The following is a 14,926-nucleotide window of genomic DNA, read 5'->3' on the forward strand; positions in this document are numbered from 1 at the left end:
ATTCCTATTTGAGTTTGATAAATTATTTGAAGAAATATCGTTACAGTTTCACAAAAACATACAATTTCACGGGATTTTACGGAAATAGCCAAATTTCACGAATTTCACGCTGTCCGCGAAATCGTGAAATTTCACTAACCCTACTTATAATTTAAGCGCTGTTGCTTCTAAATTGTTAAAAAAAATGAAAAAATAATTCTTTAAAAATGTTACTGTGTAATGTTAATCATTTTAATTTAAAATTTTAGTGCTAAAAAGTAGAAATGTTCAGCCCTGGTATCGTAAAGTATAACTTTTAGATTATGTTATTTTAAGAAGAGAAAAAAGTAAATAGTTTAACGACGGAATTGCAAAAAAGAGTAATTTTCCTAGAATTATAAAAATCTATTTCAATATTACATTATGAAACCTTGGTGATATTTTTGACTAATTTCAATAAAAATGATTTAAATATGTTTTAACTGACATTTGAACCCGTAAAAAAATATGTTGGCACTTTTGACACGTCAAGAAGATTTTTTTATGTTATGAGCAAATAAAAACAAAAAAAGTTAAACATTTTCAACATTGAATTCTTTGCAACAAATTCCGTGATTTCTTGATTTGAAAAAATAGGGTCTAATTAGGTACACTGAAAAAAAATTGGCGCTTTTTTTTCAAAAAATGTACAATAAATTTAAGAAAATCAATAGCACATAGTTTAAAAAAAAATCTAAACATATATTTAAACAGCAAAACAAAAAATTTCAGAAATTTTTGATCTCAGAATTGAAGTATGAAACTTGAAAATGGTGCGGTCTATTAAAAAAAATAAAGTTGTATTTTTTTTTTTTTCAAATCATAATGTTGGCGGATTTGCACCATTCTACCCAAAAACAGGGGAAAAAAATATTTTAGCTTATAAGTAATACAATATAAAATGAAAAAGCTGGGCTTTTCCGTGTACCTGTTGTTTCTGAAATGTTATAAATAGCTTATAAAATTTATGGTAAAACCTATGAAAAATAAAAAAAAATGCAAAATATTCCTTTTGACACAGGGATTTAAAAAAAGTTTGATCAAAATAAAAAAGGTCTCAATAAAATTGTCAACAATCTATAAAATATTGCTGCATATGAAAATGTATCTAGACATTCGTAATCGTAACAGTACCTGTAATTTGTTTTACTGAAAAAAAAATACTTTGTAAAAATTAATAAACCAAACCGAAGTCACCCTCATAAGACTGAATTGGTTATTTTCTACTTGATTCTACAACTTTGGAAATTGTCACAGAACCACTCTACTCTGTTAACTACTTGTAAGAAAAGATTGCCACTACTTGAGTAATAAAATCCACACCAATAAAACTCGAATTGTTCGAGGTGAAATGAGATAAAAGAGTGTTCAGTGTGTGTTCGCCGAGAAAGGTGAAGAAACCTGCGCAAATGATAGCAAATCGAAGGGAAAAACTTACACCAAATGAGGGTAAGAAAATCTGACGAAAGAAAGTAAACAACCTCAAACCGATCAAAATGGAAGAAACTTAGTGAAAAAAAAACAGGGGAGATCCAATAATTTTTAATAGAAGAGAGAAAAATCCGACTGTTTACTGCAGATAAAAAAAAACCAAGAAAATTTCGTAGAATAAAAAAAAAATATCTCAAATCGAACGAAACGAAATTTACATTTCGATCCCCTCAGCAGCGGATTCCGTCCTATAAACGAGCTGGCCACTCCGTTGTATCCGTTGCCGTTGCCGCTCCCGTCGTGGGCATCGTTGGGACTGGTCGGTGCCGAAATGGCAGCCGTCCCACCACCGCCGCCGCCGGTCGTACTGGTGGACACCACCGAATCGGCCCCACCGCTCGTCGTCGAGTCCCGACTTTCGCGACTTCCTGTGTTGTATCCCGTGTTTTGTTGGATATAGTTTATTTTTGGTATGAGTTTAAGGTTTTTTGCAAGAATTGAAAAAAAAAATATGTGAGAGAAAAAAGTTGCAAAAATGTAGTAAGAATCATGTTTTAACGAAATCGAGAACTATGTTCTAATGTGAAAGTGTTTAGTGTAAGTATGAAAGTTTGAAAAAAGATTATTTAGCAGGTTAAAAGAGATGTAAAAAGAAAGAAACTTGATGACTGTAACCTCTGGACTCGTAGTAGACTTAACACAAAATTGAATTTAATGGATGGCATTTTCTGGCTAGATAGGCTAAAAAAACTTGGCTTCTTCCTTCCTAACTTGACGATCCCCATATCAGTGCTAATTATCAAAACTCAATCTTGTTTTTCCTGAACCAAATACGAAACTAGGACAGAGTAGCACATGCATTCTTGTTACCGGAAAAAAAATATACGAAAACCCATCTCATTTGAGTGGGTGGGTACTTTCGCGCGCTTTTATCATGAATGAAAATGTTTCCTTCCTTTGAAGATGATATTCAAATTGAAAATTGCGAGAGAGCGAAAAGGGGGAAAAAGCATCTTCTGTCAACCAAAGTGATGATCTCGTGTTGGCTAAAAATGCGGCTGAATTATTCTGTGCATTTTTTTAATGTTGAGTTGCACAACCAAAAGTTATGTAATTCTTTTTTGAAAATTGTATTCTGTAAATTTTTTTTAATCAAACCTTGAATACAATTTACAACTAAGAAAAATAGATAAAATTGTATTCTGAGGAAAAAATGTTCCACATTTTATAATGTTTCCAAAGAAAATTGGATGATCCGATATAATGAAAACATGACTAAAATGTTTCTATGAATGAATGCACAACATTACAACGAAACATCCTTGCAATTAATTTAACGCAGTAGGCCTGGCCTGGATGAAAACAAAGAAGGATGCAACAATGAAAAATATGTTATTCAAATCAGGCAAAGCAGAGTAATGTTAAAAAAATAATATTTGACTAAAATTATATTTGACTAGAAAAATTGTGCAAATAAGAATAAAAAATATGAAAAAACTTGGTTGGATAAAATAAAGTATTCAGGGAATATTTATGCATTATTCCACATTAGAAAAAAAGATTAAAAATTCATGGAAATTTTGAATTTTCGGGTAGAAGCAAACAATTTTGAAATATTTTTTGTACAATGTTTTGAGGAGGCTTGAAAGTTATTTATTTATATTTGACGGGCATCTGTCAAAAAAATAATACACTGAAGGAAAACTGCACACCACTTCTATGAGAGTGTTTGATTTTTTAGTTGATAAGTCAAATTTGAAGGTAAGCTTGAGGTGAGCCCACTATTATTACTTTTTTCGTTACAAATGTTTATAGAAAAGGTCAAACCTCACGAAAAATACAGGATGGAGCAACTCTCCTGAAAAAATACAACATTTTCAAAGGCCGAACACGGGAATCGACTCTTTAGACAATTTTACATAAAAGCCTCCTGATTGACTATTAAGCAAATCTCCAGGAAACCGGTTTTTTTTTTGAATTTTAATTTTTGTATTTTTTTAATCAGTCTCAAACTTTTTTGGTGCCTTCGGTATGCCCAAAGAAGCCATTTTGCATCGTTTGTCCATATAATTTTCGATACAAATTTGGCAGTTGTCCATACAAAAATGATGTAGGAAGATTCAAAAATCTGTATCTTTTGAGGGATTTTTTTATCGATTTGGTGTCTTCGACAAAGTTGAAGGTATGAATAAGGACTACACTAAAAAAATGATAAACGGTAAAAAAAAATTTGGTGATTTTTAATTTAACTTTTTGTCACTAAAACTTGATTTGCAAAAAAAAAAATATGTTTTATCATTTTTTATATGTTTTAGGGGACATCAAATGCCAACTTTTCTGAAATTTCCAGGCTGTGCAAAAAATCTTTGACCGAGTTATGATTTTTTGAATTAATACTGATTTTTTTTTTCAAAAAATCGAAATATTGGTAGCAAAAAAAAATTCAACTTTATAGTTCGATGAAAAATTAAATTTGCAATCAAAAAGTACTTTAGTGAAATTTTGATAAAGTGCACCGTTTTCAAGTTATAGCCATTTTTAGGTAACTTTTTTGAAAATAGTCGCAGTTTTTTTATTTTTTGAAAATTAATGCACATTTGCCCACTATTGAAAAAAAATATAGCTAAGAAAATTCTCTATATTTTGCTTTTATGAACTTTGTTGATACGACCCTTAGTTGCTGAGACATTGCCATGCAAAGGTTTAAAAACAGGAAAATTGATGTTTTCTAAGTCTCACCCAAAAAACCACCATTTTCTAATGTCGATATCTCAGCAACTTATGGTTCGATTTAAAATGTTGAAATATGAAACATTCGTGAAATTTTCCGATCTTTTCGAAAACAATACTTAAAAAAAATTAAACCAAGACTAACATTTCAAAAGGGCACATTCTGGAAATTTCTGAAAAGTTGACATTTGATGTCCCCTAAAACTTATCAGAATATAAAAAAATGAAGAGTGTTCGAAAACAATACTTTAAAAAAATAAACAAAGACTAACATTTCAAAAGGGCACATTCTGGAAATTTCTGAAAAGTTGGCATTTTATAAAACGTATCAGAAATTTAAAAAAAATGAAAAGTGTTTTTTTGCAATTCAAGTTTCAGTGACAAATAGTGAAATTGAAAATCACAAAAAAAAATAACCCTGTATCATTTTTTTCAGTGTAGTCCTTATCCATACCTACAACTTTGCCGATGACTCCAAACCGATCAAAAAATTCCTTCAAAAGATACAGATTTTTGAATTTTCAAATATCAATATATATCAGCTGCCAAATGTGTATGGAAAGTTTTACGGACAAACTAATGATGCAAAATGGCTTATTTGGGCATACCGAAGGCACCAAAAAAAGATTCAGTCGGATGAAAAAATACAAAAATTAAAATTAGATAAAAAAAGACGAATTTCGTAGAGAATTGCTCATCTACAAAAAAAAAACGAAAAAAAAATTAAAGGCTCACCTTAAAATTTGACATTTTAACAACCCTCTGGCACCACTGTAAATGGCTAGAACGTTTGACAGTCACCAAAACCTCGAAGAGCCCACGTAGTAGTATTAGTGAAGAGCCCACGTTGTTTATCGTGGGCTCTTCACTAATACTGCTGCGTGGGCTCTGTGAGTGTAGCAGTATTGGTGTTGTCTTTTTGTTTATACCAAATCTTCATGAAACATAACTTTTGTGTGTGCAAATCTGTTACGAAAAAAGGTGAGAACTGTTGTTTCCGGAAGATTTGCCGGGTAGTACTGGACCAGGGACTGGCCAAGTCCCGCTGTTTATCCTTCCGAACAACTCGCTGCAATCTCCGGCAGGGAGTAACCGACCAAGTGCTGAAACATCCGTGATTCCGGTGATTGTGGCGGAGCTGGTCTTTCCGAGCATCCTTCGATAACCTTCTCCGAGGACTGGCCCACTCCCGCTGTCGACTCGCATAGGGAATCGAAGGAATCGCGTGCTTGTGTAGAATCCGACCTTTTTGGGGACTCACAATAAGTTCATCGCGAAGGCATTAATCCAGAGTCTCTAGCGGATAGGGTCCTTCGGGAGCTTGTGTTTGGAAATCCGTCCCGTGTCGTTATTTTTTCATGTAAATCATTTCAACATTATGAAATTATGCCTTTTTTACCACGCGGTTTGTTTATTTTCAAATTTTGACAGCAAGTCCGTTCTTCATCTTCTTTGTTGTCTTCATGTTCGCGTCGAACATTTAGGTTGCATAAACATGGCCGCCGTGACAGAGGGCTGCATTTTAACTAATTTTGCGGGGGGTATTTTTTTCAGTGTAGTTTTTTTCAAGCCCGCCAAAACCCCTATATTTTTTTATTTGACCACTTTTTGATACGATGCAACGGTTTCGAAATGTAACAATATTTAAATTACGAAATGCAAAAATATTGTAATAATTTACGCACTTCTCAAATGTCATTCTCAAGTGAAACATTCTTCATAACAACATTACAAAAAGATTTTCAGCTTTATATATATATATTTTTTTGTAAAGATTAGCTCTCTACTTCGGTCCAAAGAATAAATTGCATGCTTCAAAGCTAAATTTGAAAAATTTATGTAAATTTTATCTTTTCAGCAACAAACATAATGAAAAAAAATGTTATCACATGTGTTAATGTGAACGTGTCTGTAGGTGTGTTTATGTCCGTGTCTCTATGGTCTACTACATGACGAGTTGCCGGTGGGCTTCAGCAGCCCGCCAGAGATTTGATAGCAAGAACAGGGAAACAAAAAGTGTGAGAGTACAAAAGAGAGACTACTACTGGCAGGATACACAAGTGGGTGGAAATTAGAGGAGAGAGAAAAAAAAACGAGCGAAAATTAACACAGGAAAAGTGAAAGATAACGTGAGAAAACAATTTAGCGCGCGCAGCATAGTTACCACTTTTTAAATAAAAGAAAAATGAGTGGAAAATTGTAGCGAAATAACAAAGAAGTGTAGAACAACTGAAGTGATGAACACTGGGTTAACGTAGTGGTAAAAGGGTGTCAATCACAAATCTGGTTGCGAATGATTCCAACAAAACGGTGAACGATTTTGAGATGTGTTAGTTTTTTCTCTCTTTGAGAGAGTTGCGTTTGCGTTTCTATCGCTCTCTCTCTCTTGAAGGTAGTGTGAGAGAGTGAAAAGAGCGAAACAAAGTGTGCCAAAACGCAATTCTGTCGGAGAGAGTATTTTGTCAAAAAGAGTGAATAATTATGCTGGTGACTAAATCGGATGAAAGTGTTGTGTGTTTTTTTTTTCGATTGAAATAATTTTGAGTAGAGAAAAATAAATCAATAGTTTCAAAAAAATTACCCTGGGAGTTAGACATGAAGAGATTTAAAAGGGAGGTAGTGCGGCGGGAAGATTTTTGTTGTTGTTGTTGTTGTTGTGGTGGTGGTTGTTGCGAATCTTGTTCCTGTTTCATTTGCGGCGTTTGCTGTTGCTTGTTTTGTGGTGTTGACTGATTGTGATTAGTCTTGCTAAGAAAGTCGCCGTAAAAGGGTTTACTTGTCTTTGCCGTACTTTGGGCCGAACTGGACGCGGACGAGTCCCCACTGGCCGCCACCGGGGACAGCGGACGGTCGGCGCTACCTGCGAGGGCGTCCAGCAGGTTGCCACCACCCCGTCCGGCCATTCCCCCCGAGGCCGTCGGTGACGACGTGGACAGATTGACCGGCGAGTTGGTCGGCACGGCGGCACTCGAGCTGGACGTGAACCAGCTCCGCAGGTTGCTTTCCTTCTTCACAATCGGCACCGGCTGGGACGAACTGGTCGTGGACAGGGCCGGCGAATCCGTCACCGAGCCTCCTCCTCCTCCTCCTCCTGGGCTGGTCGCCGCGCTCGGGCTGATGGATGTGTTCACGAGCAGGTTATTGCTGGTGGCCGATGCCGACGCTAGGGAACCACCGGACAAGTTGACCAAATCAAGCTCTATAAACTCTGCCGCGCGCACGCATGAATTAAGGGAAGAGAGAAAAATCAAAAACCAAACACAGAAAAAAAAACAAAACCAAACATAGAGTTACAAAACGCAAAACAAAACTGCTCTTCTTCATGCGACTTTTACGATTCGCAGACAAAACAAGTTCAAAAATAATCGAACAAAAACTAACGAATTAAAGCTTGTCGCGCCCCCGAGATTCGCATCTTGAGAGGTATGAATTTACACGTGTTATGCACTTTACAAAAAATCAAAACCAAAAAATAGTCTATTGTCGCGCAAATCAAAATCCGAAAGCAACATGACAAGATCATTCAAAATCAAATACGAAAATTTGCTTGACATGAACAACTCAAAAAAAAAACTCAAACACGTTAGCGTCTAAATCAAAACCGAAACGTCTGACAATTTGCGTGGACCAGATTCGCGGGGCTGATCGTGGTGCAGGGGACGCCACCGTACTTACCTGGCTTCTCCAGGCCGGTGTACTTGTTGAGCACAAACTGTTCCAGCAGCTTGTCCACCGTCAGCTCCAGGAACTGGCGCTTCAGATCGTGGTGGACCTTTGTGTTTGGGAGAATGGATATTAATGAATGTTACTTGTTACAATTTTGGTGTAAGTTTTAACCTACCTGGCCAACCAGGTCGAAGTTGTTCTGCACGATTTCCATGTACGACGTAAGGAACTCCTTCATCTGCTTGAGGTGGGCCTCTTCGAGGTCCTGGAAGCGCTGCAATACGGGAGAAAAAAGGTCGTTAGATATTTTGTACCCTCACTTAAACATCTAGAAAATTTAAATAAATAATTTTGAAATGCTATCCAATGCATTGGCATCCACTTCCCTAATGCGGACGTCAACATCAAGTACCTATAATGCATCAAAGTTACTATCAAATTAAGCTTCCCCATCACGGACGTCAACTTCAAGTACCTTGCAAAATTTGAAAAAAAAACAACATTGAGATCAAAGTTGTGGTTAGACATTGTTGCTGTCAGTTTCTAGGCAGTCCTAGTTGTTTACATAAGGCCTGGGCCACACCATGGTTCCGCCACGGTAGCCTTACCGAAATCCACAACCATAATTTTAGTTCCAGCCTGAACCGTAGATTCATCTCCATTCCGCGTCTTTTGGTTCCAAATTGTAAAATAGCAGGGTGACCACTCAAATCCCATTTTCAAATTCCCCACTTTTTTCCAGACTTTTCCAGAATGCTAAAAAAATACGCATTTCTTATCTAAAGAATGATTTCAAAGAATGATTTCAAACAAAAAACTTTCTATAAGAAAAGTCAATATTAACCACCGAAAAAAAATTAAATGAATTTAAAAATAATCCAAATATAGGCATTTTTTGTAAATACAGAAACTAAACAACAATTTAAAAAAACTTCAAAGATGGAATTTAATTATTATGATTCAGAGTAGAAACACAAACAATTAGTCTTTAAAAAAATATCGAAAGTTCAACAATACTTATAACTTCCATGTTATTTTTTAAATTGGTGAAAGTATAGTTTTTGATACTTCGTTTCATCTGGAAATGACAAAAAGTCAAAGATAACTGAACTTAAAATTTCGTTCCTATTTTGTTAAATCTTCATCATCATTTTAAATCGAAGAATGATTAAAACATAATTGCTGATATTATTCATTCAAAGGATTTAGAAAAATTTCAAGGAATTTATGATTATTTTTTTTGACAGTTCCCTTTTTAATTTTGTAATTTTTGATATTGTTTTTTAATCAATGTTAATTTATCTAGTGGTCAGTATTTAACTGTTTTTTTTTCAATTTTTATGTTTTACCACTTATTTTGAGCAAAATGTTTGAAGAGACAATTTTTTTAACAGTTTTGCAATAACTCTAAACTTTTTGGATTTTTTTTTTGCAATTTCAAAATTTTCTTTATTTTTTCAAAACGTAGAAAATGTTTTTCAATTTTGGATTTTATTCGATATTTAAGTTTTCCGAAAGCTGAAAATCAAGCTTTATGTAATTTACCCATACTCTCAAAAAAAAAGTTTAAAGGCAACACTTGAAAAAAAAAAACATATTTTTAATTACTTAATGATTTTAGTTAAACAATTAAAAATATTTACCAAAAAAAAACAATGCCAAACTCAAGTTTGAATATGACAAAATGAAATAGAATCATAACTCTAAGCTGGCCATTAGGCTCTATTTTTATATTAGTTTTTCATTAACTTAACCTCTTGTTTGATAAACAAAAAATAATAGAGGTCATATGATTCATGAAAAATATTATGAAGATCTGTGTCAAAGTCTCCAATATTATTTAAGATTTTGAAGGTCTTAAACAGCTTTTCCATACTCAAATATATTGAAATAGTGAAAAGAACCTTAAATTTAAAGTTAGTTTTTAAAGCAGAATTGAACGAATTCAATTTGAAAATTGTACAACATATCACAAAATTATTCAAGAGTTAAAAAATAATTTTCAAACAAGCGTGCTTAGAATTCCCGACTTTTTGACAAAAAAAACATAAATTCCCGACTTTTCCCGATTTTTGGCTGATTTTGGCGAATTCCCGACTTTTTCCCGACTTTCCCGATTTCCTGACTTGAGTGGCCACCCTGTTACATTGTTATTAATAGTTAAGTCGCTTTTCAAATCTTTTAGAAAAAAAAAACTATTTATAATACAGTGTCACACGCCACAATTTAGGTAGGTACATGATGTTGAAGTCTGTGCTAGGGAAGATGTTGTTGGAACTGCTTAAACTATAACCTACTCATCCCGACTTGTTCTCAGGAATAGTTTCAAAAGGATTTTCCAGTGATGACTGATTTTTAATTTGTTTTTTTTTTTAGTCGGAACTGGAATTTACGTCAAAGGTTTCCCAAATTCCGCGGACAATACCCTGTTTAAATCTTTGATCATAATTAAATTTTAACCCTCTAACGCCAAGGCTTTTCACCTGTTTTAACCTTCCTACGGTATTGGGGTCCTTACGATGTCCCATTTCCGAAACCGAGCTGGAAAACCGGATTTGGTCACCGGTAATCGGCTACAACCGAAAAAAGACCTTTTTGAGACCCGAACTTTGACGACCTGTACTGCCGTTCTACACATAATTGTCCCATGTTCAAAAAAGGGCAACTGAGAAAAACGCGATTGAAATTTTTCGATCGATTTCTGTGTTTCTACGCATAATTGTCCCGTGTGTCACTATGCGCCCTATAATTCCCTAATCACCCCGGTTAACATTTTATCATCCTTATCCTTAATCCTCTTTGCAGATAAACAGGTAAACAAGTTAAAATGCTTCGTAAAACTCATGATTTCGTGATAGAAAATACTTGGTGGAACAATTATACGTAGAAGTTCAACGATGCACAGTGGGCGGAAACCCACCTCTAATCCCATTAAATTGAAGCCGCTGTTTTTTTCTTCTGAAAAATAGTTTTTCTTATGTAAAAAAATCTCAGAAATCGATTGCCGCATAGCAAACCCACCGGAAATGACGGGAAAGGGTCCATTTTGCCCCATTTGTCCTAAAAATTGGAATTTTCTTGATTTTCACTCTACAAGTTAACCATATTAACATTTATAGGATATCTATAGACATATTTCGATGTAAAATTAACAGGAGAATCGAATGGTGACATTGTCGAACCATTTGGAGTAACCCATTTTGCCCTATGGGCCCTTTTTGGCGAATTTAGGTAGTTTTACTCCTTTTTATAGCATTTAGCGTAGGAATTTCGTAAAATTATTTCTACTATGTGTGCAAAATCAGCAGAAAAATCAAATAATGCTTATTTTAGACCATTCATAGTAACCCGTTTTACCCCATGGGCCATTTTTCCAATTTTCCCTAATTTAATTTATTTATAAGTGTTTTGCGTATAATTTTCATAAACTAATCACTGTTATTTGTACAAAATGACCATGAGAACTGAAAGACACTGTTTTATAATTATTTGAAACTTCCTATTTTACCCCATGCCCCTTTTCAAAATATCTCATATAATTTGAATTGTTTTTCGAACAATTTGCAAAATATGGTGATAGATTAATTACTTTGTAATGCGTAAGATGACCAAGTGAATTATATATTTATATTTTGGAATTGTTTTAAATAGCCCATTTTACCCTAATAGTCCTCTCATCATGCTTAGGCAATTTAGTTCTCTTTAGAAGCTATTTGCGTAGAATACTTATTGAATAATGACAATTATATGTGTTTTATGGACAGAAGAATTGAACAAAGGAATTTTGAGATTACTTTGAACTGTAAATGATCAGTGCATCCTGCTCGTTCCCAATGTAAACATCAACAGCCTGACCAGAATAAACAGTTTGTAACTGTTTGATCTTGCTGAAAAATTAATGAGGCCTTCGCCATTTTTTTTAAATGTATGTCCCTCGACATTTGAATGAAAAAAGTGTTTAAAATGCATTTTATACCTGCCTTGTTGTTTTGTAATCATAGTTTTCAAAATATCTATGTAAGAAAATATTTTTAAAGAAGGCACTTTAGATCAGAACACTAACATTATAAGAATTTTCTTCAATAAGCCAAATTAATATGCCCAATTAAAAAATATTTGCAAAAAAAGTTTATGAGAGATTTGCTTTGTCATGTTTGACCTCTCCTCACTTTCGCAAATTAGAAAAGTCCACCAGCAAAAATTATTCCATATCTGGTATAAATTTTCAGTCCAAAATTTCCTAACTTAATTAATTTTAAATATATTATTATTAGTTTTAATATTGGTTTCTCAAGCAGTCAAATCCGTATACCGGATTATAAAAGGCATTATTTTCTTGTGCTTCAAAAAAAATTCATAGATATTTCCTTCTAAGACAACTGAAATAATTAAATGCAAAATAATAAGAAACAATTACTGACAAGTTTTTGGAAATCAGTATTTGATTAATTCTTGTATTGCTGCATTATTATTTAAAAGCAGATGAGCAGATAATATGGTAATCAACATTTTTCAACATTTTATTTATTCACTTAATATTAAACGAAATTATTTTCAAATATAATTAAACACTTTCCGGCTTGTTGTTACATGTTAACTTTGCCAATGATTCTCGTTCATATCAGAGAGCCATTTTGCATCATAAATTTGTCCATATAAATCTTCATAGCTGTTTGAAGTAATCTTTACAAAAAAATGTTTCTTGCTACTTCGGCAAAGTTGCAGGTAAAGATGAGAAGACATTAGGAAACAATAGTTTGTTATGACTGAATAATAGTAACCAACAGTGGCAACACTTTCAAATGAATATGTATGGAAATGAACTAATGAATAAAGATTAACGTATAAAAATGATAGAAACCTGAAAAATAATACACCAAAATTATGTATTGGATTTTTGTCAACAACAAGAAAGAATGGAAATGATAATCAGAAAAGAAAGCCAAAACAATTGTTTTAAATACATAAAATCTTATTGGCTGTAAAAAAAAAGTAATTTACTCCAAATGTTATTCCAAATGATATTCTTTAAGCGTTTATTGTAAAAATTTCTTTATAAATTTATTTTTTATTTATTTTGAAAAATTTAAGCGGTAAAAATAATCATTCTAAAATAATTATTTAGCCTGATATTTGATCCTTTTTATGAAGCAATTTTGTCAGAATCAAAACTCTTTTCCGCAAGGCACCATAGTAGAAATGTTAAATATAATATAATTCTTCCAAAATATAAAAAAAGAAGAACAAATCATATTAAAAATGGAATTTTGCAAACAAAAAAAAAACGAGGAAAAAAATATAACTAAAAAAGAAATTTATGTTTAAAAATAAACATAAAATATTTTATTTTGAAAAAATATTGTGAAATCTTTTGCGAAAAATTTTAAGTATATTTCATCAATTCAAATAGATATTTAACTATAACATTTAAGTTAACTTTAATTTAAATTAAAGTAAAAAATCTAATTATTTCTTTATTTCGATTGATTGTTTTGTAAATTCAAACAGCTTGATTATTTGATTCTAAAACCTCATACATATTTTCCTTCGATATTGACACATAGAGTATACCTGTACAAGGATTTGCAAATCATTGAAAAATCCATCAATTAGTAACATGATTTCTGTTGAAAAGAAAGTCCTATGATTTATCAATCATTTCTTCGAAAAAAATAGAAGAATCAAATAAAACCATTAAAACGACGGTAACATTTCAAAAGGCATCATGTACATTTTGACACTTTCTGAGTTATTGCATATTCTGAAAGTACTCCTAATAAGCTACCTCTGTGTGTGTGTGTGTGGTCCAATCCAATACCCGCTAACCGGTATCGATATTATGGGAAAGCATAGTTTGTATCAGACTTTGTATATGCCGAATGCTGATACAACTTATCTCAGTCCCGGGTATTAGGTGGTGATAGCCCTCGCGCTGCTTCCAACGACCCGTTTCAGAATGACAGAGCTCCTTGCGGTCCAATTCCGAGGTCGCTGGGCATTGTTCGGCCCCGCCTAAACATAGAAGCAAGCATCTGAAGGAAACTCGATCTATATTTAGACTTCCAATCCCGTCAGGCAAATCAGGGATCAGCGCGTATATAATATGAGAAGATAACATGTTTCAACACTACGGATAATTTCACTGCTAGAGTGTAAACTTTCTGATGGCCGACTGCTTAGCGTCCCAGACCACCAATCCAGAGGTGTGAGTTCGAATCCCACCTGATTTATTTTCGTTTTTGTTCATATTCAAAGTTCAAATTCCTGATTCCAAATTTCAAAGGTACCGGCCGGGATTTGATCCCTGAACCTTCTGCTTGTGAGGCAGAAGCCCTAACCATTAAGCCACAGAGCCGGTAGTACTCCTAATAAGCTACCTCTCCACCAAAAATGAGCAAAAGTTACTTCAGTAAAGTCTGTTTAATCATGATTTTAAATAAAGTAACATAAACAAAATCTCTGCCATCAGCAGTCCCTGTTTATATAGCCCTGTCAACCTGTCAAACAAAAGGCTACATAAACCTCGTGACGAAAAAAAAAGCAACATGAAAAAAGCGCCATGTACATTCGGCGAAGAAAAACGAATCATAACATAGCGCCCCCCTCAGTGACAGCGGGGTGATATCGACGTTGGTGATTTCAAAAGAAGTTATGTTTGTTTTTCTCAAATAAAATTACGGAAATAATGTTTTATTGAATTTGGATGATCAAGTATCAATAAAAGCAACGTTTTTCATCGTTTGTTATCATTAGAACATCTTATTTTGCTTTTATATAAAAATGGTAATTGATAATGGATGCTCAACATTCAAATGCGTTTTTCTCAAAACGCATGGTTTGTACATGATGCTTTTTGAAATGTTGGCATCGAAAAATAACATTGCATTATCTATTTATATGGTTAAATTATGTTTTTCTCAGTTTGAAATAATTAAATTTCACTGAAAATCTTTTGTATTTATACCTTAGTTTTTCGATAAAATTAAGGTTCTATTAATTCAAAGAAAACCAAATATATTTTTTTTCACTTAAAATTTTATCGATTGAATTGCTGTGATCGCTATAATACATATATTTTTAA

The 14,926-nt window shown here is 33.4% G+C and overlaps 1 protein-coding gene across 9 annotated transcripts in view; it reads right to left on the minus strand.

Annotated features, from left to right (window-relative positions):
• The window catches only part of LOC6041930 (F-BAR domain only protein 2), an 84,235-nt gene that overhangs the window by 21,350 nt on the left and 47,959 nt on the right, over positions 1-14,926 (minus strand). For 6 of the 9 annotated variants that reach the window (XM_038265716.1, XM_038265709.1, XM_038265707.1 and 3 more), the window contains 4 exons: positions 8,021-8,119; positions 7,855-7,951; positions 6,761-7,387; positions 1,668-1,877 (listed from right to left, as the gene is read on the minus strand). In XM_038265716.1, the coding sequence (XP_038121644.1) occupies positions 1,668-1,877; positions 6,761-7,387; positions 7,855-7,951; positions 8,021-8,119 (1,033 nt within the window). The remainder of the gene's footprint in view (positions 1-1,667; positions 1,878-6,760; positions 7,388-7,854; positions 7,952-8,020; positions 8,120-14,926) is intronic. The other 3 variants (XM_038265711.1, XM_038265710.1, XM_038265712.1) reach the window with 3 other exon arrangements.

The sequence above is a fragment of the Culex quinquefasciatus genome, chromosome 3 (assembly GCF_015732765.1).
Source record: "Culex quinquefasciatus strain JHB chromosome 3, VPISU_Cqui_1.0_pri_paternal, whole genome shotgun sequence".
In the NCBI taxonomy this organism is placed as follows: Eukaryota; Metazoa; Arthropoda; class Insecta; order Diptera; family Culicidae; genus Culex; species Culex quinquefasciatus.